The following is a 26,695-nucleotide window of genomic DNA, read 5'->3' as shown; positions in this document are numbered from 1 at the left end:
TATATTTGAGATAAACTTCGTATATATACATAAGAAATTAAACATAAATTAGATGAATGTTTGTAACAATAATTTTGCATTAAATACGACCATCGAAATTAGGGATTCTGAATTTTAAGTTAAAATCCAAAATAGGTAAGAAAGGAAATTTGGGAAAATTTTGTGACTAATTGAAACAATATCATTCAGAAGCAAAAACTCATAAAATCAAGGGATTAGTATTGACAAATCTTGCGCAATATAAACGAAATTTAATAAATATTAAATTCGATTTGAATTTTATAAATATTTTAATTATAAAATAATACAAATATTTTTGTAAAATTGAAAGATATATACCATATTTGTTAATGAATAAAATAAAAGAAATCATTAAGTGAAGATATATAATCAACGATGGCATATAATGAAATTTATTTTTTTAAAAAGAAATATATCTCCAAATAATTTTTACTAAGAACATTTTGAATGATTATTAACATTTTAATTAAAAAAACAATATTAAAATTTAATAGGAGAGAACGTGGTTAATATTGTCCCCCAAAAGATATAAGGTTTTTATATAATATGTTCAGCATATAAACAAATTGACTCTGTGGCCCAATGGATAAGGCGCTGGTCTACGGAACCAGAGATTCTGGGTTCGATCCCCAGCAGAGTCGAAATTTATTTATTATATACATTTTTTGCCCCCTATTAATACCCATCTCATTAAAAATATATATATATATTTCATGTAATTTCATCAATTATTAGTCTTAAAAGTGTCACGCATTGTAGTTATCTTAAAAGTTTTATATAGCATAGACAGATACGGATAGATTCGTTAATTTTTAAAAAACTAAGATATAGGTATGTTTAAGGATACATCATGTTTTTATATATATATTTCTAAAAAACGATGATATTAATACATTGAAGATACATTTTCTTTTTCTTAAAAAATCTAAGATATAGATAAATTTAGCATACAATTTAATATCAGTAACACAAAATATAATACAAACACTGAAATACAATAAAAAAAAAAAAAAAACAACATTTAAGATGTTGAAGTACAATGGTTAATAAAATGAATTAGAAATTGACTCATATTACAAAGAAGAAGAAGATTAGAGGGAAAAGTATGAAGATAAACGAAGAACTTATTCATTGAATTATTGAAGATATCCAAATGGTTTATATTTTAGTGGATTTTGTGGGGACTCAAATGTGAAGATAAAGATTAGATGATTCTAAGGTTTGGTCTTTTATTTATTTTTTTCCTTTTAGTTTTGGACTCGAATAGTGAGCTTTTTAAATAGGTTGCCTAGTTTTAGATTGGAAAAGATTAGATGAGTTGCCTGTCTTTTTTCTTTAAAAAAGCTACGCGTAGAAATAGATACGTCATATCGCGTATCAGATACGTATCTGGGAAGTATCTTAAAGTATAGTATCTGATACATGTCTGATACAGATTTTTTGCTTCGCATGAAGTATCTGTGCTTCATAGTTTATATTACATCATTGCTTTCAAATTAATTTTATTTTAACAAATTGACTCAGTGGTCTAATGGATAAGGCGCTAGTCTACAGAACCAGAGATTTTGGGTTCTGTTATTGATATATTTTGTTATATTTACAATTTTTTAAAAATGTTGTTATACATTAATTATTAGTCTTAAAAGTGTTACTTATTGTAATTATCCTAAAAGTTTTATATTAGATAATTACTTTCAAATTAATTTTAGTATTAACAATTTGACTTTGTGGCCCAATGGATAAGGCGCTGGTCTACGGAACCAGAGATTCTGGGGTCTATCCCCAGCAGAGTCGAATTTTATTTATTATATACATTTTTTTGCCCCCTATTAATACCCATCTCATTAATATATATATTTCATGTAATTTCATCATTTTTTTTTTGTAACAATAATTTTATCTAATTAAAAGAAGTTGATTCAACTCTCAAAATCTATTGTGATAGATTTTTATTAGCAATAAGTCTATCAACGACAGAGTCTGTTATTGATAGATTTTGTTATATTTACAATTCTTTAAAAATATTGTTATACACGTAATTATTAATCTTAAAAGTGTTATTTATTGCAATTATCTTAAAAATTTTATATTACATCATTGCTTTCAAATTTATTTTAGATAGGATCTCAAGGAAATTGTTTTCTTTGATGCACCTTTCTGTTGCGTCCTTTTATTAGGTGGAGAATATCTTATCATAAATTTGTAATTTTAAAAGCTTAAGGACCAAATAAATACAACCTCAAACTTCAAGGACCAAATTCATAGTTTTACATTCTAGCAGCAATTTAGTTACTGATATTAATGGATAATATTTTAGTCATAGTAGTTTAAAATTTGTAAGAATTTGATCCACATAGTGAAAAAATTATTTTAAAATTAAGTATCAACGTATTATTGTTATTATCAAATACCACTTTTCATAGAGAAAAAAAATGAAATAATACAAATGATTTTAAAAAAGAAAAACTCCAATCAAGTAGAATAAGGCGTAACGAAAATTTATAAAAGAAATTCGTCACTTATGCCTAAAGGACTCTCGTGCTAAGGATGGTGAAAATCCCATAAAAAGTTTTTTTTTTTTTTTTTCCGAAAGGTTATCCATGGAAGAGCCATTACTTTGGAGAGACTCTCAAAGAAATTGCTTTCTTTTGTGGATCCTTTTGTTGCATCCTTTTGTCGGAAGGCGTAAGAAGATATGGATCATTTATTATGGAGTCGTGACTATGCTCAATTGGTCTACAATTACTTCTTTGATGTGTTTGGCCTTCAGCTTGTTTGACACATTACTTTTAGTGATATGATCGAGAATTTCTCTTTCATCTGTCATTAGTACGGGAAATATAGTTTTCTTTTTTAATAACAAACAGAGGTGTGCACTTTATTTTTTAGCCTCCACTTTATTTTTGGGTTTATGGAAGATAGAAACAATAGGTTGTTTAGAGGATTGAAAATGTGTCTTTTGATATTTGGTCTCTTGTGAGGTGCAAATGCCAAATCCCTTTTGTATTTACTCTCAAAGTCTCATTTTATTTGATTGGAGCTCCTTTTTTAGGGTTGTTCCCTTTTGTGTGCTTTATTATTTTTTTTTTATGCCATTTGTATTCTTTTATTTATTTTTTTTCTCTATTGGAAGTTGATCTTTAACAATAAAATAAAATAAGTTGATACTTAAGTTTGAACTAAATTTTCACTGTAGGGGTGAATTCTTACAAATATTAAACTATAATGACTAGAGAGTTATCTAAAATCTAAAATTACAAATTTAATCTTTAAATTTTTAAGATTGGGTTTATTTGACTCTTAAAATTTTAAAATTGTGATTTTAGTCCTTTAAATTTTAAAAGTTTTAAAAATTTTAAATTTTCTAGGAACAAAATTAAAAGTTTAGAGTTTTGATAAAATTTAAATTTAAATTTAATATATCAAGTAATTTTTTAAAAAAATCGAAATTGTAAACATATGAGACACACTATTTAAAGTTTAGGGCTATTTTTAAATATAGAAAAATGAGCCAAAATATTTTCAAATATAGCAAAATTTTACTGTCTATCAGTAATAGACACTGATAGATTATTATCATCTATCATTAATAAACACTTATAGATTGTGACATTTTGCTATATTTTAAAATATTTTTAGTAGTTTGACATTTATAAAAAATTTCCTAAAATTTAAAGACCAAAGTTTAATGACTAAATTTGTAATTTAACCCATTTTACAAAAACTAAGGCCTCGTTTGTTAACCATTTCGTATTTTGTTTTGGGTTTTTGAAAATTAAGTCTATTTTCTCTACATTTCTTATAATGATTTACATATTTCTTAAGTATAGTAGTTGAATTCTTAACCAAATTCCAAAAACAAAAAACAACTTTTTTTTTACTTCTCAAAATTTGGTTTGATTTCTTAAACTTGAAAAGTAGATAACAAAAAAAATAATAAATTTTAAGATAAAAGTAGTGTCTATGGTTAATTTTCAAAAATAAAAACAAAAAATAAAAATATGACTAGACAAGGTCTAAATATTTACTATCCAAGTTAATTATCATTAGATAAAATAGATAAAATGAGCGAGCACTGTCGCTGGTCTATGGAACCAGAGATCCTGGGTTCAATATAGGGTTGGCAAGGGGGCCGAGCCGGGGCAGGGGAATCCCCAGTCCCCGGCCCCATGGGGGAAATTCTCTCCATCCCCGTCGAGGAAACGGGGTCCCCACGGGATTCCCTTACTAATTCCCCGCAGGAAATCCCCTACTAGTTCTCCGGGCTCCAAACCAACACTTACATTATAAACATATCTATAAATAAATTATTTTATATATTATAAATATATATTTATAAATATATAAATATATCAAATTGATGTCAGGGTCGGGTGGGGATACCGTCTCCGGACAGGGCCCAGAAATTTTTTCTGGTTTGACCCCATCCCTAATCAAACCGGGGATTCTCCACGGTCCTCGCAGGAAATTTTACCAACCCTAGTTCAATCCCCCGTAGTCGAGTATTTTATTTATTTTTATTTTCTTTAAAAAATCCCTTTCTCTAAAATGGCCGAAAATTCAAACGACGTCGTTCGTACATATATTATTCCCGTCTCTCAACGTGGCCGTGGCACAATACGAAGAATCTCAGATATGCCAATTTCATTTTCTCGACTGGGAAATTCCATCCCCTTCTCCGGCCTGTTCAGGTAATTCTCTCAAATCTAGTTTCTACAGATTCTTACCATCGTTATTTGCTGAGACGCCATTGGGAATCTTAGTGTTTTCTACAGTTTTATGTATATCTGTTTGTAATTTCGATTTTGGTAGCTTTTTCTTTTTTCGAGTGTTGATGCCTTTGTTGTGATTGAAAAATCGTTGATACATTGCTTTTGCTGCATTGATATGATTTATCTATACAAGGGTGTGTGTGTTTTCTAATGTGAAATTATGATTTAATTGGTGTTTAGTTTTTGTGAAATATCGTATGTGCTCGTGTTTCTTCTCTCAATTGAGCTGAAGGATTCGAGTCCCCAACACTTCGTAGCTACATGCGCTAATTAGTGGTCTCACTCAGTGTTTAGTGGATATGTTCCTGGTTACCCGAATAAGCTGGTAGAGGGGTTTCTCTCTTTTGTTTGAACATTGTCTTCCAAGGTGTGAAGTGAGAGAAAATATTGGGAGAGGAGAGGAATTGTAATTGATTTAAAGTAGCCTATTGAAAATTCTTGTTTCTTAACTTACCTATATTATAAGATGATAATGGGGTATTTTAGAAGTGTTATGTATATATATTTTTTTCAGTACACAATTGGGAGTGGGAGATCCGAACCTCTATATGTCTTATGTTAGTTGAGCTAAGGTCATGTAGATGGAATTGTTATGAATATTGATCCAAGTGCAAAGTAACTTTCAACTCTTAGACTAGAAAAATGCACAGTAACCTCAACTTTACAGCTTACCCAATTGTTTCTACGCAAAGTTTTACAAATAAAAGCATATTATTGTGTTGTTTTAGGACAACTCCTAATGTTTTCCTTTCCTCGTATAGGCAACTGGAGCAAGAGATGGAAACTGTCATAAGGGTTTTGCAGCCTGGACCTCTGGGAATTATTGAACACAAGTTTTCTGCTGAGGAGATGCGCCAGGCACAATCTACTGTTCGGGAAGCAGTTAATAATTGGCGAAGGAATACAAGCATTGAAAAACAAAGCAAGTATTTCAAGTAACCATATCTTGGAGAGAAACTGTTTCCATAGCGATCTTCAAAGACATCTTTTGTAATTTCCTATTAGATTCTCAATAAAAATGAGGTTAAACAATGACATTGAGTAAAAAAATATGATATTGATAACACTAATGAACCTCCAGGGTATTTTACATTCGCTTGAAGAAAGTTTTATGGGTCATCCAAACAAGGTGGGAGGAAGTGTGTAGCAGCTATAGAAGGACATGTGGATCTTTTCCTTTGTAAATTTTGTTAGTAACAGAACGTAGTGATAAGACACATCCGAACAGAGTGACGAAGAGTGTGATGTGAGGGTGGGAAGTAGTTAGTCATATAATAGGGAAGCACTGGGGACTTCGATGTTCATTTTGGAGAGCACTTGAATGTATTTCTTTGTAAATTCAATATACTATCAAATTCACTTCTCTAAATCTATAAGAATTTTATAATGGCTTAGCACATGAAGGACGTCATTTGGTTTCTACTTTCTTCCACCTAACTGTTCATCCATTGCTCCCTTTCATCTTTGGCTTTCTTTTTTCTTTTCAAGTTTTTTTGTCTTATGAAAGTACTTCCCACTAATCTGGAGCTGAATGTCATCCAAGGCAATCTTGAATGATTGAAAAGAAAAATGTTTTCAATCGCGTTTGGTAGTACTTTTAGAGTATACACATTTTCTTGCTAAAGTTGGAAATCATACTCCTTTTCCTTCTCTATTTAGTTTGTTCCCTTTGAATGGTTTAGCGAAAAAAGCCTATATGACCCCTCTGAGGCAATAATTACATTGAAGAATTTAGATGCAAGGATTATGTGTTACCTCGGACAAAGAGGAGTTGTTTAGGTGATTTTAATTTTTAGTTGGATAACAATGGTATAAAGAGTCATTTTATGCTGCTTGAAGGATACAAGATGAAAGGCTGGGATCAACTTTTAGAGCTTAATACAGACTATCCAGGGAAGAAATTCGTAAGAGTGTTTCTCCCCTTGACACATCTTCTACCATTTGTTTGTAGATGATATCAGAAGTGGTTGGCGGGAGTAGTAATATTTTTCTTCACATACCGCTCGTTGACAAGATCCACAAGCTTGATATGGAGATAACTTCTACATAGGAAGTTGAGTGAATTCATTGGGAGTTAAAGATTGTTATAACTAAAAGGATTTTCCACTTGACTTGTTCAAAATTTTAAATTCCTTAAAGCAGTTTCTATGTCCAGTATGCTCATTAAATCTCTTTCAAACATCTCTTAGAAGTAAGGATAAATACCAAGCTAGGTTGTTTGCTTTTGCAAGTGTCTGTTTACTGTCAATGATTGTGACAATTTGAACTATGGAATTAAAGCTTTCATGGAAAGTTCTGAGTCATTCTTCTTAGATGATTTAAGATGTGCATGGAGATTTTATTGAATGTGCCAAGCCCGAAGAATAACTATAAATGTCCTTGAATAACTAGTAGCCTATATCAAGGTAAAGGTAAATTTTACAAGCTTTATTCATGCAAGAGTTGAACTCCTTGTTAGTATTAACTTTGAAATAACATCCCATATTGTTACTTCCTTTCCATCTAGATTTCCTACGTAAGGTGGTCATGCCCATTACATCGGTTCTTTTAGGGAGGCGACTAAGAATTTTCTGAAAAGAAATTTGATAGGAGCTTGATTTTAAGAAGGAACACAATATTGGAATTTTATTGTGATATCAATAAGGGGGTGTTTAGGCCAAGAAGTTGGGAAGTGTGGAGTTGTGAACACAACTCCTTGTTTGGCCCAAGAAGTTTGTGGGTCACACGACTAAAAAACATCGATTTTATATTTTATTAACTTCTTATACCATGGACTTCAATGGTTCAACTCCCTAGATTTCACAACTCTACTCCTTGCTTCAAACACCCACTAAAATATTATGACTTTCGAACCCTTAACTCACTGTTCTTGACACTTGTAACCATCCACTCTAAAAAAACTTCTTAGGTCAAATGGGCCATCGCTAATATTGTTATTTTGCTTGGAAATACTCTCAATACAACTTTGTTGGGAGAGATCAGAGGTCGTTTGCACGTCTGATTGGCATAGGAGAAAGTACCAGAGCACTTGAAGTTGTCAAATCTCTATGGAGTTTGAGGCACACATTGTGGACTTCTTAGGATGTAGTTGGTTCTTTAGTTGGAATTTTGATCATGTGGGTTGCATCTATTAAACCGCAGTGGCAGTGGTAGATACCTGTTTTCTGTCCCATGTTCAATTGATAGTTCCATTTTTGGTCGATAAAAGTCTATTGGCCAGCTTCAAATATGTGTAGGGAGGATTTTTCTTTTCTCATAGATTTAGAGGATCTGGAAAAAATTCTGACTGAACTTGACCAACTGTGACCTCTGGCTCTCACCAACAGGCAGATTGTCGGTTTTGAATCAGTGAAAACCAACCGGCAACCACAACTGCTGGTGAATGGGCACCAATCGACTAATGTCTGTTTCCCCTATGTTACACCTACTATTGTTCATGAGACATTTAACATCAACTTGGGCCCTGCGCTATTTTGTAGAAAATATGTTGATCCAAAATTCTTCTTTCCTTACTTTGTTGGAATCATAGCGACACTCATTTATGTTGAAGGATGGCCTAGCCATTCTTTAATGTTGAAGCTGAAATCTCTGAAAGTGAAAAAGGAGGAACAAAGAGGTCTGTCTTCAGCAATATTATCACCATTAAAGGCTATCTTCGACAAAGAATTTATGACTTGAACCACCTCGATAAGTGGATTAAATGTTGAACATGTGTAAACCAAGACTCCTCGGAAAATTTGTGATCTTAGGTACTATTTACGTCTTTAGGATACAAAGGTGTAAAAATTAGGTAAAAGATAGGGATGACTGTTATGGACTCTTTTACTAGCTCTCAAATGGAAGAAGGCCGTTCTTATTACGGAGGTATTTGTCAAGTTGTCTTGAGTGGTTGTAGTTTAGGTTCTTACATCTTCAATTCGCTAATTGTCATTCTCGTTGAGAAAACTATTCTAAGATAAATGAAATCAAGTATTTTCATTTTGAAATTCGAATTAGAGAAAGTCGAAGAGTGATAAAGAAGGTAAGCAAAAGGGTGTCGTGGGACATCATGAACATTCTTAAAATGATGTTTGTTGGTGTTAAAGCATTAAATAAATTTACCATAATCCATATGGAGCTTAAGCATTTAGGTCAATTGATAATTTAATAGTTGGAGTAGAAGATAAAAAATGAACGTAAAGTCATCTCTTGCTTAACTTGTAATTCTCTTTCTTGATTTTGAAACAAGAAAGTTTTCATGACCAATGAACCATTGTAAAATATTAAGATGTCTGTCAATAATCCATAATTTTCTTTAGAATTTCGGTTTTGAGTTGAATAGTTACTGATGAAGCAAAGAATTATCTTCTTTCTTATTTACTGTTATGGGTCCCAAAGTCACTAGTGTCAAAAATAAGAAACTAACCTTATTTTCACGATCATTTTCTATTCACTTTCATCATATCATATGCTTTATTACATGTTAGGTCTCTAAAGGTGCAGAAGATCACATATTTGGAGAAAGAAAACATGAGCCGTTTTGATTCATTATGTGTCTTGTAAATGCCATAAGGAAACCCCTCTTTATTCAACATGATCAGCATGTGTGACATGAAGAACAAAAGAGGGTAAAAAGTGCTCTCAATTCTTAACTTTGGAAGTCAAAATAGAGTCAAGAGTCCCCCAAACGGACCAACAAAAAAGAAGAAAGAAAGTAGAAAAGATAAGACATGTATTATCAGCAAATTTCTCAAGAGTTTTGTGCTGAGATTGCAGCTTTTGTTTCAAACCCATATAGCTCTGGCACTCATGAGCAATGGCATAAGCTCATTCCTGACCTGCAGGCTCATGAGCTCTCTGGCACCACCAATTAACTTCTGCCCAATGAAAATAGCAGGCACACATGGCTGGCATCCGAGTTGAATCAGGAGTGTCTCAATATGACGCCCATTGGGTATCTCATCAAGCTCATACACAGTAGGATTGGCCCCGAAGCTTGATATAAGTGTCTTTACTGTATAGCTCATTGAGCATTGGCTCCTGCTGAAGATCACTACTGGCTTCTCAGCTACCAACCCTTTCACTGCATTCATATCCATGGCTTTTGGGAATGTGGTCTTTTTGTTTAGAAGAAAATCTTGGTTTTTTCTTTGTTCTGTTAATGAGTTTAAAGCTCCCATTGTTGTCTATTTATACTGAGGTGGGATTTTATGTCATGGGGTTATCTGTTCATTTTTCTGCAAGTTGGAATTTCAGAATCTCTGCCTGGTTTTCCTTTTAGCATTGTGATTGAATAACAGCAGAGAGGAATATAACTTTCAGGAAGATGTGTAAGCAGATTTCCAAAATACCCTTCATGGTATTTGATATTTGATAATGACAAGGTGCAGTCTCATGGAAAATGTAGACACAGTTAATGCACAAATTCAAAGTTAGATGTACAACTCTGAAAGAATGAATCAGAGCTTGGTGAAATTTTGGAGTCATTTCTTCTGCTTTTTTAGCCATTCAGAATATTGGAATTTACCATTTGTTTTTATTTGGCATTTATTGTTCATATTTCATAAAATTTGAACTTGTGGTACCAGGCATGACATATTGTGTACTTTTATTCTCTATTTTCCTTGTCATTTTCACATTGCTGAACTTGTCTTGGCCTAACTTATTTTGGAGCATCTGCATAGTTGGAGATAAGAGCTTGAGGCTTATCCAATCTTGTAGAAGTCATGGATTTTCCTTTTTCCTGAGCAAGATTTGGCAGCCATTTGTGAACAAAACAATTCAGGGAAAGGCTGGAAAAGGCAAGATCTTGGAAAATAAAGATGCTTTGCTAAAGGTAATCTTCCAGCAACTGAATGAAGATCTTCCTAGCAGCCGTACATGAAGGAGATGACAAATTGAAGGTCCCACCAAATTATCTTCTTGGCTCTTGCTTGTTGCATTTCCTGTGGGTAAATGCTTTTATATATATATATATTTCAAACAGGTAAATACTTCGATATTATATTCTCAAGCAGTAAAATACACGTCCTACGAATATAATCAGTGATCGAATTTGAAAGAATTTAACAAAAATGTCAGGTAAAATGATATATATATATATATATATATATATTCTCTTTCTATTTTGAGTATAATAATATAGAGTGAAAAATTGAACCTCCAACCAAATCGAAAATTTAGAGTTTGTCAATTACTGGTGAGCACTTGATGATTTAGCATGACAATTGATAGACTTAAAATTGGTGGATGCTTTTTTCTTTATTTTTTATTGGCTACATGTTTGTAAGGATCCCTTCCTCACTACGTTAATATTCAAACAGAAAACGGTTTCCTGAATCCAAAACAATTTAATAATACCAGCACAAAACCATTAGTACAATAGTTTCAATGGCTCTCCTACCCAAGAGAGGTTTTCCCCTTTTCCAAAACTACACTGTTCAATAGTAAAAGACAAGATAACCAACCCTAATCCAAATAAAACATTTAAATACCCCATTCCCCCAATTCCCCTACAACACTTACGAACAGTGGTCCCCACTCCCTAACTGCTAGTAGCTACAATTCCTTTTTTACCCCTCCTTTCGTACACGCGCTTGATAGAAGGCCTAGCAATACTCCCCCTAAAGGAGAGTCACCTTGTCCCCAAGGTGGAATTCAGGTAATTGGGCAGTGAAAGCGACATACGATTCCCAGGTAGCTTCGTGCACCAGTTGATCCTTCCAGGTGACTAAGAATTCCCATTCCCGTTCAACATCATTCCATCACATTTGGTCGATCGTAGTCGGTTCCAACACCCATTCCATCTGGTCATTTAGCATTGATACGTCTGATTGTACCACGTGGTGACTGCCCACACCTTTCTTCATCTGGGACACATGGAACACCGGGTGAATCTTGGTTGTCTCCGGCAAGTCAAGGAGGTAAGCAACCGCGCCGACCTGTCTCCTAATGCGAAAAGGTCCAAAATACCTCGGAGATAACTTCTCACAACGCCGCTTAGCAAGTGATCGTTGTCGGTAGGGACAAAGATACCCAGTCCCCAGGTTTGAATTCAACTTCTCTCCGATGGCAGTCTACAAATTTCTTCATCTGCTCATGCGCACGGGTGAGGTGGTCCTTCAATATCGCCAAGGTCTCGTCTGTGTCCTACTGTTTCTCCACCGAATCATTCGCGGTAACTTTCGCCTGTCCATAAGAAATGATTGGTGGGGTGGGGGATTCCATAAACTATTTCATATGGAGTGGTTTTGATTGAGGTGTGATAAGATGAATTGTACCACAGCTCTGTCCAAGGCTGCTTGTCACTCCATCTCTTTGGCTTCTCTTGGAAAAAACAACTTTGGTACATCTCAACACATTTATTTACAGCCTCCGTCTGACCGTCGGTTTGGGGGTGGTATGTCGTGCTCTGTTTTAGTTGAGTGCCCTGTGCGCGAAATAATTACCTCTAGAAATGACTGAGAAAGACCTGATCCCGATCCGATCCGATGGAACATGGGAACCCATGGTGGTGCACCGCCTCCTTAATAAATATCGAGGCCACTGTTCTGGTCGAATAGGAATGGCTCAGGGCGGTGAAATGCACGTACTTACTAAGTCGATCCACCACTACTAGGAGCACCTCAAATCCCATTGAATGGGGTAGACCCTCCACAAAGTCCATCGAGATATCCTTCCACACCTGGTTCGGAATTGCCAAGGGTTGTAACAGCCCAGCCAGAGACAACGCTTGGATTTTGTTTCGTTGGCAGACTTCACATCGTGTTACTGTTTTACATCTGATCACATACCTTCCCAGAACAATTCAATAGCTATCCTTTTGTACGTCCTTAAATACCTCGAGTGCCCACCTACCATTGAATTATGGAACATATGAAGGATGGTAGGTATCAGTTCTGAGGAACGGACAAGGACCAACCGTTCTTTATAAAACAGTCTTCCACGATGCACGGTGTAATTGGTAACTGCCTCATCACCTTGTGTCACTTTGGCAAAAATTTCCCTGAGTTTCACGTCCTCTTGTATTTCTCTGTCGACCACCCCCAAGTTAATCAAAGAAGAAACGGTTATCACGTTCAACTGGGCATCGTTGGGAATCCTCAAGAGGGCATCAGTTGCCTTGTTCTCTGGTCAGCCCTATAAATGATCTCGAAATCATGCCCCATCAACTTGGTCACCCACTTCTGGACTCCCAGTGGAATGTCCCTTCATTCTAAGATATATCTCAACGCCTTCTAATCTGTCTATACCGTGAAATGGTGACCCAACAAGTAGTGGCGCCATTTCTCCACAGCCAACACAATTTTCATCAATTCCCTTTCATACACCAATTTCTCTCGCCCTAATGCTGTAAGTATCTGACTGAAATACACGATGGGCTGCCATTCTGTGACAACACCGCTTTGAGCCCCATCCCAGAGGCATCCGTTTCAATATCAAAGGGAAGATTAAAGTCTGGTAGAGTTAAAATCGGAAGCGTCGTCATGGCCTTCTTTAAGGCCTCGAAAGCCCTTGTAGCTTCTTCCGTCCAGTCAAATCCATGATTTTTTGTCAATCTTGTTAATGGGCCTGCTATTGACCCATAATTAGCCACGAACCTGCGGTAATACCGCGTGAGGCCTAGAAAACCCCTAAATTCCTTGATGTATCTTGGTAGGGGCCACTCCGCCATGGCCTTGATTTTCCTTTCATCTACCTCGACCTCGTTCGCGAACACTCAGTGTCCCAAGTATTCAGTCCGAGTCTTGGCAAATTGGCATTTACTCTGATTTGCGAACAGACTGTGCTCACGAAAGAGCTAGACTACTGCCGTCAAGTGTTCCAGATGGGAGACCATGTCCCTACTATATACTAAAATATCATAAAAAAAACACCATAATAAATTTTCGAAGATAGGGGCGGAAAAACTTATTCATGAGAGCTTGAGACGTTGCTGGTGCATTGGTCAGTCCGAAAGGCATGACCAGAAACTCGGAGTGGCCCTCTAGGTTCAAAAAGTAGTATTGGGTATATCTCCTTCCTGCACTCGTATCTGATGATAACTTGATTTTAGGTCGAGCTTGGAGAAAACGTGTGCCCCATTTAACTCATCCAACAACTCATCGATCATCGAGATGGGAAATTTGTTGGGTACCGTCACTCTATTCAGTGCTCGATAGTCAAAACAAAACTGCCAACTTTTGTCCTTTTTCTTGACTAGGATAACCGGCCTGGCAAAAGGACTTATGCTTGGTCGGATAATGCCGGCCTCCATCATCTCCCTCACCAACCTTTTGATCTCGTTCTTCTACGCATGTGGGTAACGGTACGGCCTTACGCTAATCGGGTCAGTTCCCAACTTCAATTGAATCGGGTGATCAACTTAATGGGCCAGGGGTCGCCTTTCAGGCATGTGGAACACATCTTTGTATTCTTGCTAAAGTTGCTCCAATTCTGGATGAAGTTCCTCAATGGTGTCACTCATCAGCAACTCACTGTCCTCACGTGGCACCCCCATCGCTCGAAAATCGATCAGAAACCCTTGATCCTCTGGCTGCCACGACTTAACTATCTTCTTCAAAGAGACTTCCATCCTCGTTAACGTTGGGTCCCCTTTTAATACCACCTTTGACTCCCCCACCTTGAAGGTCATCGTCATTTCCTTCCAGTCAACGGTCATCTAGCCTTGTTTTCGTTGCCACTGCATGCCAAGCACCATGTCTAAGTTACCCAGCTTCATCGGAAGAAAATCTTCCACAAATGTTACATCTCATGATGATGTCGTAGCTGGTCATCTCCATCATGGGTAAGAACAAACTTTCCACCATGCGTTGCCCTATGAAGTTATGCGTCGCTCCACAGTCCACCATGATGGTGATTTCTTGCTCCCCGATCTTCCTCTTGAGCTTAAAAGTGCCCGAAGTACTTAAGCCCACCACCGAGTTTAACGACAATTCAACCATCGGGCTTACCTCCAATATGCGATCTTCCACCTGCATGTCCTCCATTTCTAGATCTTCGACGTCATCCGCTACTACATAGAGGCACAGTTCTTTGTTTTTGCAACAATGCCCCTTACTGAACGACTCGTCACAACGATAACACAACCATTTCTTCCTTCTCGCTTGCAACTCTGAATCCGTCTACTTCTGAAAAGGGATTTCGGGTCTATTTGTTCATGTATTGGAGCTTAGATTTGGTACTTTCTCTGCCCATATGATAGTCCGAGTAGTACTCCCCTCCGGGCTTTTTACTGTTGTCTTTTGGACCGGTTTTCCATCCTTACCATATGGGCCTTGGGTCGTACGACCCACGTCAATGCTATCCTCAGCGAGCTGGGCCACGTCCATCATTTCTTCCAAACCCACCGCTCTCATTATGAACACCTTCGTCTGTATCACCGAATCCAGTACGTTCGTAAAGGTGTTGATCTAAACATCCTTCGCCAAGTCTGGTAACGGCACAGACAACTCCTCGAACCGTTGCAAATACTCTGTGACTATTCTTTCTTGTTTGATGGCCAGAAATCGAGCGCACGATGTCCCTCGTTCCCCTGATCGGAAACGAACGTAAATGCCATCTTTAAGCTCATTCCACGATTTAAATTTCTTGCGATTCTTCGCCCATTGGTACTTGTTCAGTGCCTTCCCTTCCATACTCACGACGGCGATCTTTAGCTTCTCCTTCTCGGTCAGAAAATGCAATTGGAAGCAATGCTCAGCTCTAAAAAACCACCCATCCGGGTCCTCTCCATCTCAAGTTTTTTTAACTTAATCTGTTCCTACCCTTCACCGTTCTCTTTTCTTTGGGATGATTCCTCTTCGTCGCCTTCTCCGACCACTTCCTGCTCCTTATCCGACCTTATTTTCCATTTTTTCGTAGTGGTACCGGTCACCTCTGACGTTCCCTGTTGGTTATAGAGATTCCCATACATCTCCGTCAACATGACTTAGATCTTTTCCATTGATTTCTCCAATGTCGGCAGCTCTGCAACTTCTATTTGATGATTTCGATATCATTTTTCGTCGCACTCAATCGTTCTTCCATTTTTTTCTACGTCATCTTCTTCCACTTCCCCAGGTTTTCCAACCTTGTTCTGATACCACTTGTAAGGATCCCTTCCTACTATGTTAATATTCAAACAGAAAACGGTTTCTTGAATCCAAAACAATTTAATAATACCAGTACAAAACCACTAGTACAATAGTTTGAACGACTCTCCTAGCCAAGAGAGGTCTTCCCCTCTTCCAAAACTACAGTGTTCAATAGTGAAAGACAAGATAACCAACCCTAATCCAAACAAAACATTTAAATACCACATTCCCCCACTACAGTGTTCAATAGTGAAAGACAAGATAACCAACCCTAATCCAAACAAAACATTTAAATACCACATTCCCCCAATTCCCTTATAACACGTACGAACAGTGGTTCCCACTCCCTAACTACCAGTAGCTGCAATTCCTCTTTTGCCCCTCCTCTCGTACACACGCTTTATAGGAGGCCTAACAATGTTTAATTTAATGAATCAAAATTTAATATTTTTCTTTTTGAAATTTATATTCATTAAAACCGATAGTATAACCCAACAATCAAATATCAATCCCTTTCGAAGATGGGATAAAATAGAGGAAGGAAATAACTTTCTTAAAAAAGATGAAGCCTTATGACCTAGATGAAGAAGTCAAAGCTTCTAGATTATGAGTAGTTTATCATCCTATCTAAAAGTTTTACAAAAACGAGAAACATTTCTAGGAGTAAGAAAGATAGCCTCCTCAACAAAAAAAAAAAAAAAAAAAAAAAAAAAAAAAAAACTAACATAAGTCAGAAATCTTAGGAATCAAAAGCTTGATGATTTCGATTGAATTTGATTTTACCTCCATCAAGGGCTCTACATATCTCAAAAAACTAGGATGTGTTTTAAACTATCAACAATGGCTTTAGCTTATAAGATTTTGACTGGTCAACTGGTAGATATATTGGGATGCACCCATCCATAATAGGGTGACTAGTCCAATCACGAATAATCCACCTGATCCCCCCATTCTGAGCGTTCTCCGACCATGCGACATCAACATTCATCTTCTAGCAACCCTCGCTTGGTGGCTTCCAATAACTAACAGGCGGATTGACGCTCAAACTAATCTTAGGAGGGATGGTTTCCTTCTTCAAAGAAAGAATCTCTAAAGCTTTGAGTTATTTGAAAGGATGTTAAGTAACCTAATAGTTATGATGCATTGCATTGACCTTTAATATCTTTAATACTAGCAAATTGATTATTGTGAATAAATAGAATGTAGGTTAAATTACAAGTTTAGTTCTTAAGGGCTCGTTTAATAACGTTTTCATTTTTTGTTTTCTATGTATAATTTCTTAAGGGCTCGTTTAATAAAGTTTTCCTTTTTTGTTTCCTATTTATAATTTTCGGTTTTTATTTGTGATTATTTTTAGGAATTAGAAAAAATAAATATTTTTTATAAATATTTTTGTTTTTTTTAATAGAAACAAAAATGTGTTTGATAATTTTTTTTTGTCCTTCTAGTTAAAATAAATTTAGTAAATATAATATAATAAAATATATAACATGTATTAAAATAAATATAAAATTATTATTAAAATTTTATATTATTTAATACAATTTTTGGCCTAATGCAAAATTCAAAATTGTTGGCGGTCGGATCTTGTTCATGTTGGGTTACGTTGTGGGTGCTCGATAGCCTTGACTTCGGCCTGCTTCCCATTGGTCTAGTCTCGATTTTGTCCGAGTTGACCTGCGTAAGAGATCCTCGCACTGGTATGAGATTGAGTCTACTACACTTCAATGCTTAAGTCAATATTAGGAGTGACTAATTCAACTAAGTATGAAAAGAAATAAAGTAGGATCTCTCTCTTGGGGTGATTGAATGGAGTTATTATAAATCAATCCTTTGACACATGCCCATAGTTGCATATGATGACGGGGGTGCTAGGGACATTTTTAGTGTTTGAGATTAATGGATGTCGATTTGACCTTGACTCATTTATTGCTCGATTGGTATATATTTATTAGCTCAGCTGGTTGGTCTAGACCCTGAGGTGTTGACATTTTCCTTTTGGGACGCTTGCCTCTATGCTCTTTCCTGATACCCTTTGGGTTTGGGCCTACCCGTGGACTTTGGATCTTGCCTTGAGTAACCTTTAAAAAATAATTATAATAATTTTAGGAGCAATTGGATAAATGGCCAAAATGAAATTGTGTTTTAGAAAAATGGCCAAACGAACTTTTCTTTGTAAAAATGGTGAAACGATTAAATCTAATACTACTAAACTTTTAAGAATGGACAATAATATCCCTGCTATCAAATCTCTACAATTATGGTGAATTTCAAACGAGAAATCTAACAACCTAAGATTTAATGTCATGAATTTAAATTTTGATCAAAGTATATCAAATAAATATAACTATTTAAATCAAGTGGCAAATCATATCTAATTTAGTTTTAAAAAACAATATCTAAAATAATATCACTAAGAAAAATAACTTAGAGAATCAAAATCTAAGAAACATAATTACAAATTAACAGTTGAAAACTAGAAATCAACAAATACTTTGTATTAAAAATAGTTAGCCATGAATAAGTAAATACTTTGTATTAAAAATAGTTAGCCATGAAATAAGCAAATGTCTTGTATTCAAAATAGAAATTTGTATCATACTAAGCCCCACAAATACCTATTAGTCATATGTCGTTACACATACTAAGAGCAATTGAAGTCTTTATTAGTCTAAATATGCAAATACCTTGTAATAACTAATCTTCATCATATTTTATCACACACGATAACTTAAATCCCACACATACTGTAATAACTAAAATAATTTATCATATGCAAATGTACATACTAAAAAATCATCCGTTGAACTATACAAATACTCCATACTAAAACCCCAAGTCCTTGATGGGAACAGTAGGAAACAACTTGGTTAAAATATAAACTATCTCTCCTCCTTCAACCACCCATGTTGTTGATGACCTTCTTTATAGTTTATCCATTAGATTCACCAACACTAATCCTCCACAACGTCTCATATCGCCTACTCAGCCCTAGCTTTTTCTTAGAAATACCAATATGGCCACCAGTTTTTGGGTATCGTGCTGTGTAATAGTTTATGAAGGATGTATGTGATTCACTTTTTCTAATTATAAATAAATATATTTATCTCTATCTCCACAAATTCTATCTAAAAAATTGCTTAAACCACTGCAAATCTTCCTAAATTAGTGAAGAGTTGTACAATAAATTTAATGATAGGCCCTCAACACAACCGAATGGCTATAAATTAAAATTTTCAAAAACTGGCCAAAAATCAAGACAAGTATCCACTTTTGGCCACTCGGTACAATTTCCCATAATTTATTCTTCAATTGTTTGATCTGTTGTCTCTCACTCCAAACAATTAATTTTAAATGATGTTGGCTTACATGAATTTGTCCAAATTAGACCAATTTGTAAATTACCTGATAGACTTTGTAAATTATGTTTTCAACGATGATTAATTTATTGCACAACTTGTTACATATTTATGTGTCGATTTGGTAATGAAACATTTAGGTTAGAAAATCAGGCATACCTACATTTATTTAATTTAGTAATAAAATCTATTTATTTATTCTTCGTTTGAAAATGCATGTATTTTTCATTGGTCAATTGGATATACAAATAAAATCTTAAAAAAAAAAAAAAAAAGAAGAACATTATTTTCTTTGAAAAATAATGGTAAACATGAAATGCCTTATTAATTTATTTGTTTAATTAAAAAAAAATTAAAATCCTACCAAAATTGAGGGGGAAAAAAAATAGAAATACACAGCTTACATACATGGTCGTGATTCAACATGCTTGGAAAACAATCGAAACTAGGGTTTGGAGGAAAATTAGCCATTCAATTTTGTAAACTAAATGAGACCAAAAATTGAAAAAAGTGATACAAACGGGGAAAAATAACCAATCCATAAGTATTTTAATTTCCTTTGCTTTGTTGACCTCATTGCCAATATTTTTCTTTCTAAAAAGAAAATAATAACTAAAGACTCGATAACAAAATGAAAAATAATTAAAAACAAAAAGGAAAATAAAAGGAGAGAGTTATAACAAATTAAGAAAAAAAGGGGGGAAAAGGAAGGATAATGAAGTATTAAAAGAAAATAAATGTTTATTATTGTGAAACTGAGGAGAAAGGGAACAGGAACACATACATAGAGAAAGTATAATATTGTAATATATTTTTATAATAAAAATAACTATAATATAAAATAAAATAAAATAACTAAAATTATAAAATTAGATAAAATGAAAATTAATGGAATTTTGAAGTGGATTTCTCACCAATGTGCATTCTTTTGAGATCCAACAAATGCCACTATTTATAGACAAACTAGCAAGTAGGATAGGATGTAGATTTACATGGACAATAAATATGAATTATTACAAGACATATGGACAATATAAAAAATGACACAGACTTTTAGGATACTAAGCATTGGATATCTATTTTTATGATATTTATAATACTCTCCCTTAGATGCCTATATATATATATATAATATGTCTTGTTAAAACTTTACTAGGAAAAATTCAATGAAAAAAACCCTTGTGAAGGAAAAAAAGTACATATTTCATATAGTACATACTCCTAAAAGAATACAATATATTTACTCTCCCTCACGACTTACCTCTAAGTTGTCGCATTCTAATGTTGTGCACCAACTTTTCAAAAGTTGCGGTTGGTAAATGCTTTTGTAAATAAGTCTGTGCCAAGTTATCTTTCGAATAAATTTGTTGTATAGTGATGTCGCCATTTTCTTCAAGATCATGAGCGTAAAAAAGTTTTGGTGAAATATGCTTTGTTCTATCTCCTTTAATATATCATCTTTTGATTTGGGTCATGCAAGCTGTGTTGTCTTCGTATAATATTGTTGGAAGATTTTTATTAGAAGACAAGCCACACGTTTCACAATGTGTTGAGTCATTGACCTTAGCCATACACATTCTCAACTAGCCTCGTGAATTGCAAGAATTTCAGCATGATTTGAGAAAGTAGTCGTTATGGTCTGTTTCATCGATCGCCCTGATATAGTAGTTCCACCACATGTGAACAAATAACCTGTTTGAGATCTAGCTTTGTGTGGATCAGATAAATATCCAAGATCTGCATAACTAACTAGATCAGATTTTGATTTATTTGAGTAAAACAAACCAATATCAATTGTTCCTCAGAGATAACAAAGTATATGCTTAATTTCGTTCCAATGTCTTTTTGTAGGAGAACTATATTTAGCTAATAAATTTACTAAAAATGTAATATCTAGTCTTGTATTATTAGCAAGATACATAAGTGCATCAATTGCACTAGGATATAGTACTTCAGGACCAAAAAGTTCTTCATTATCTTCTCGAGGTCGAAATATATATTTCTTTATATCTAATGAACGGACTTCCATTGGAATATTTAATGGATGTGCTTTGTCCATATAAAATCTTTTCAAAATTTTTCCTGTATAAGTTGACTAATGAATAAATATTTCATCTACTAAATGCTCAATTGGCAAACCAAGGAAAGATTTTTGTTTTCTGAGTTCTTTCATCTCAAATTCTTTCTTAAGATATTCTATTGCCTTTTAAAGCTCTTCATGAGTTTCAATTATATTCAAGTCATCAACATATACAGTTATAATAGAAAATCCTGATTGTGATTTCTTTATAAAAATACACGAACATATTATATTATTTTGATATCCTTCTTTCAATAAATATTCACTTAGGCGATTGTACCACATCCATCTTGATTGTTTCAATCCATATAGTGATCTCTGTAACTTTATTGAATACTATTCCCAGGAATTTGATGTATGTTTCAGGTATCTTAAATCCTTCTAGGATTCTCATATAAATATCATTATCAAGAAATCCATATAAATATGTTGTGACTACATCCATAAGATATATATCTAGACTTTTATACATAGTCAAATCAATTAAATATCTTAATATAATTGTATCCACCACTGGATAATACGTCTCCTTATAATCAATACCAGGTCTTTGTGAAAAACCTTGTGCAACTAGCTTTGTTTTGTATCTTGTGACCTCATTATTTTCATTTCTTTTTCTCACAAATACCCATTTATATCCCGCATGTTTGACACCTTCTGGTGTTCGAACTATTGGTCTAAAAACCTGTCGTTTTGAAAGTGAGTTTAATTCTGCTTCGATTGCTTCTTTCCATTGAAGCCAAACTTTTTTGTGTCGACATTTCTCAACAGATTTTGATTCAAGATCCTCATTTTCAGATATAAAATCAAGAGCAACATTATACGCAAAAATGTTGTCAATAGCTACATTAGTTCGATTCCATCTTTTTTCTGTCATGATATAGTTTATTGAAATCTTATTATTATCTTTAGGTATTTCACTTTCTTCACTAGTCATGTCAAGGATTTCTTCATGGGTATTTACAACTTCAACCAAGTTTTTTTTACTATTAATTCTTTTTCGTTTTTGAGGATTTTTATTTTAGAACTCATTGGTCTACCACACTTCTGGCGTGTTCCAGACTCATTAGCGACAACTTGTTGTGTTGGGATATCAATTTTTAGTGGAACATTTGCAGCTGGTATATGTGACTTAGTTACTTTCTTTGCATCTATAAATGCATCTGGTAATTGATTTGTTATGTTTTAAAAATGAATTATTTTCTGAACTTCAAGTTCACATTGATCTATAGGGGATCTAAATGAGATTCATTCCATGTAAGTTCTTTTTCCAATTTCTTAATTTCTCCCCCTAGTGTTGGAAAATTTGTCTCATTAAAATGACAATTAACAAATCATGCAGTAAATACATCACCCTTAGGGGTTTAAGATATTTATTAATTGATGGAAAATCATATCCAACATATATTCCTAACCTCCTTTGAGGACTCATCTTAGTGTGTTGTGGTGGAGTAATTGAAACATATATTGTACACCCAAAAATTCTCATATGGGAAATATTTCGCTCATGACCATAAGCTAATTGTAATGGCGAGTACTTATGATAAGCTACTGGCCTAATGCGTACAAGTTACACTGCATGCAAAATAACATGTCCTCATACAGATGAAGGAAGCTTAGCTCTCATAAGTAATGGTCTTGTAATTAATTGCAAACGTTTTATGAATGATTTTGCTAAACCATTTATATATAAACATGAGCTACAAGATGTTCAACACTTATCCCAATTGACATACAATAATTATTAAAAGCCTGGGATGTAAATTCACCAGCATTATCAAGACGAATGATCTTAATTGTATAATCGGTAAATTGTGCTTTTAACTTAATTATTTGAGCAAGTAATCTTGCAAATGTAAGATTTCAACTTGATAATAAGCACACGTGTGACCATCTACTGGATGCATCTATTAATATCATAAAATATTTAAATGGTCTACTTGGTGGGTTAATAGGTCCACATACATCACCATGAATTCGTTTTAAGAATGCATGTGATTCAATCCCCACTTTAGCTAGTGATGGTCTAATTATTAATTTGCCTTGAGATTAAGCATCACATGATAATTCATTAGATTGAAGAATCTTCTGGTTCTTCAATAGGTATTCATTTGAATTTTCAATAATTCTCCTCATCATTATAGATCCTAGATGACCCAATCGGTCATGCCAAATTGTAAATATGTCTAGATTCATGAACTTCATGTTTATTGTTGCATATGTTTCAATTATTCGTATATAAGTATAATACAATCTAGAAGATAAAGCAGACAATTTTTCCAACATACGTTTTTCATTTGAGACAATAGAGATAATATATAGATATTTCATATTATTTTTACTATCAATCTTAATATGGTAACCATTGCAACGTATATCTTTAAAACTTAGAAGATTTCTCTTTGATTGACTAAAGAACAATGCATTGTCAATTGTAAATTTTGTTCCTTTAGCAAAATAATATTTGTTTTTCCAAAACCTTCGATCAAGTTTACAGAACCTGATATTGTATTTACTTTTGCTTTCAGCATTGTCAATTTGGAAAAATATTCTTTATTTGTAAGTATTGTGTGTGTAGTTGCACTATCTGTCAGACATAGATCTTTTTTGCTCATTTTGAAACACCCAACATATGAAAATCATCCATATTTCTTCAAAGAAAATAATTACAATAGAAAAGCAACACTTAAAATGTACAAAAGTTACTAAAAAATCCATGAAGATAGATAAAAGAAAACAACAACATTAAGTCTAGATATTCTCAAAATCAAAAGAAACACTTGATGTTCCACTAACCGTGTCAATCTTCTCTTCAAGAGATTCAAAGAAGTCTGCTACATCCAAATTTGTCATGTGGTATGGGTCAAATATGTCATTATCCTGGTATGCAAAATTTACTTCCACATTTTTATCTTTTTCCTTCAGAGAGACTTGATAGAGGTTAACTAAGTGGTTTGACATACGACAGATACGTGACCCATGTCCAGTCATTCTGCTTCGGAAGCATTTATTTTCAATACTCTTTAAACTTTTATCTTATTGAGCTTTTCCTTTGAGATCATCATTTAAATGATTAGAACGACAACCATGAAAATAATAATTATTTCTTCCTTTACAATGATCATGATCTCGACCACGACCTCGACCACGATTATTAACATTCACAACATTCACTTCAGAGAATGGTGTTGTTCCAGTTGGTCGAGATTTATGGTTCTTCATCAATAACTCGTTATTTTATTCGGCCACGAGAAGACATGAAATTAGTTCAAAATATTGTTTAAAACATTTCTCTCGATATTTCTACTGCAAGAGCATATTCGAGATATGAAATGTAGAAAAGGTCTTCTCTAATATATCAAGATCAGTAATTTTTTCTCCGCATAACAACAATTTTGAACTGATTTTAAATGATGCGGAATTGTAATCACTTGCTGATTTAAAATCTTGTAGTCTTAAATGCATCCACTCATAACAGGCTTTAGGAAGAATAACTGTCTTTTGATGATCATACCTTTCTTTCAAATTTTTCCACAATATACGAGGATCTTTTATTATAAGATATTCCCTTTTAAATCCCTCGAGGAGATGATGACGAAGGAAAATCATAGCTTTTGCTTTGTCATGACTGGATGTCGTATTTTCTTCTTTAATTGTTTTTTCCAAGTTCATAGCATTCAGGTGAATTTCGACATCGAGCACCCATGGGAAATAATTATTGTCATTAATGTCAAGGATTACGAATTTTAATTTTGTAAGGTTTGTCATGACAACACTATCACAAAATATTGTATTTAGAAATTTAATATGTATTAAATATGCAAAATAACATTTAATTTATTAATCATAATAAAAAAGAAAAAAAATGAACCTACCTTTAGCAATGGAAACAACAAGAGCTCGTGTTGATAACATATTGTGAAATTGAGGAGCACAAAGGGAACATGGATATGGAGAAAATATAATATAATAATATATTTATATACTAATAATAAATATAATATAACTAAAATTATAAAATTAGATAAAATAAAAATTAATGGAATTTTGAAGTGAATTTCTCACCAATATGCATTCTTTTTAGATCCAATGCCACTATTTATAGGTAAAGTGGCAAGTAGGACTTATATGGACACCTAACATGAATTATTACAAAGCACATGAACAATATAAAAAATGACACATGGCTTTTAAAACACTAAAGATATCTATTTTTATGATATTTATAATATTTATTTATTTTTAGGTAGTTAGTATGAAGAGGGAAAGAGAAGAGATGGGGCAGAGAATAGAGATTAATATAAAAGGGGAGGAGAGAAAAGGAATATGGATGTATGAAAATGAAAAAAAAATAATAATAGATAAAAGCAGTTGCTGTTTCTCAAAATTTTACCATTTTTTAAAAATATTTCTTAAAACTTGAAATAAGAAATATAAATTGTTATCAAACAATTTTTTTTTCCTTAAAACTGAGGGGAAAAAGAAGAAACAGGTAACATGATATCAAACGAACCTAAAATTTTCAGGTTTCTGTTAAATAAGTCGTTGGAATTAAAAAAAAAAAAAAAAAAAAAAAAAGTCTAATAAGTCATACCCTTAGGAAGTAGGGTTGTTTTCAAATATAAAAAATAAGCAAACTTATTTCAAAATATAATAAAATGTTATTGTCTATCAGTGATTGATTATCTATCCGTATCTATCACTAATAATGATAGATGTCTTTCAATGTCTATTGGTTGTAATTGATAGTCAGTGACATTTTGCTGTATTTGAAAAAAAATTCAGTAGTTTTACGATTTAAAACAAGGGCAAATTGCAAAAACAACTCCAGTAGTAAGATAATAATTACAACTATACTCAAACCTTCAATGTAAAAATGGGGTCTTTAAACTTCTACAAGTATTAAAATTGGACACCCAAGCTTACAAAAATCGTAGAAATTATGCCCAAAAATGATAAAAATTAAACTATGGTCCAATTTGACCCAATTTTTACATTTATTTAATTTTAAGGGTTAAATTTTTAAATTTAAAAGTTTAAGGGTATAATTGCAACTATCATCATACCTCAGAGATAGCTTTTGCAATTTGTCCTTAAAACAATTACCCTAAAAAATATGGTAAGTGTCTAAATGATTCATTAGTTTTGGAAGAGATTGATATGCTTGGGACCCTACAAAATTGAAAGTTATTTGACCTTGTTAAGTTCACGGATCAATTAGACGCAAAATTGAAAGTTCAGAAATCAAATATTTTTTAAAATTTACGAAACTATTAAACACAAACACGAAAGCTTAAGAACTAAACTAAAATGTATCAGAAAATTCCCCAAAGGCAAAAGTACAGATTCTCAAATTTTGATTTGAGAGTTGAGAAGTTGCAATAGTTGTTTGTTTATCTGATAACAATT

At 33.6% G+C, this 26,695-nt stretch overlaps 2 protein-coding genes, 1 non-coding gene and 1 pseudogene across 3 annotated transcripts; 2 read left to right on the top strand and 2 right to left on the bottom strand.

The window, feature by feature from the left end:
* Nucleotides 1-589: 589 nt before the first annotated feature.
* TRNAR-ACG (transfer RNA arginine (anticodon ACG)) lies at nucleotides 590-662 on the top strand. The gene has a single exon. It is a non-coding gene; the product is annotated as a tRNA-Arg (tRNA).
* A 3,891-nt stretch (nucleotides 663-4,553) lies between these two features.
* Nucleotides 4,554-5,863, top strand: LOC120069118 (zinc metalloproteinase aureolysin). The gene is given in 3 exon segments (XM_039020805.2): nucleotides 4,554-4,712; nucleotides 5,555-5,717; nucleotides 5,719-5,863. Coding segments are annotated over 3 exon segments (375 nt in total). The 5' UTR covers nucleotides 4,554-4,569; the 3' UTR covers nucleotides 5,788-5,863.
* Nucleotides 5,864-9,185: 3,322 nt separating this feature from the next.
* Nucleotides 9,186-10,014, bottom strand: LOC120069131 (monothiol glutaredoxin-S1). The gene has a single exon (XM_039020816.2). It carries the CDS (start codon nucleotides 9,950-9,952, stop codon nucleotides 9,557-9,559), a length of 396 nt encoding a protein of 131 aa, XP_038876744.1. The 5' UTR covers nucleotides 9,953-10,014; the 3' UTR covers nucleotides 9,186-9,556.
* Nucleotides 10,015-24,322: 14,308 nt separating this feature from the next.
* On the bottom strand, nucleotides 24,323-25,054 carry LOC150033688 (uncharacterized; annotated as a pseudogene).
* Between the last annotated feature and the right edge of the window lie 1,641 nt (nucleotides 25,055-26,695).

This window comes from Benincasa hispida, chromosome 9, assembly GCF_027475165.1.
Source record: "Benincasa hispida cultivar pf3 chromosome 9, pf3_genome.v1.1, whole genome shotgun sequence".
NCBI lineage: Eukaryota > Viridiplantae > Streptophyta > Magnoliopsida > Cucurbitales > Cucurbitaceae > Benincasa > Benincasa hispida.
The sequence above is the reverse complement of the archived record's forward strand: the minus strand, read 5'-3'. Positions and strand labels throughout refer to the sequence as shown.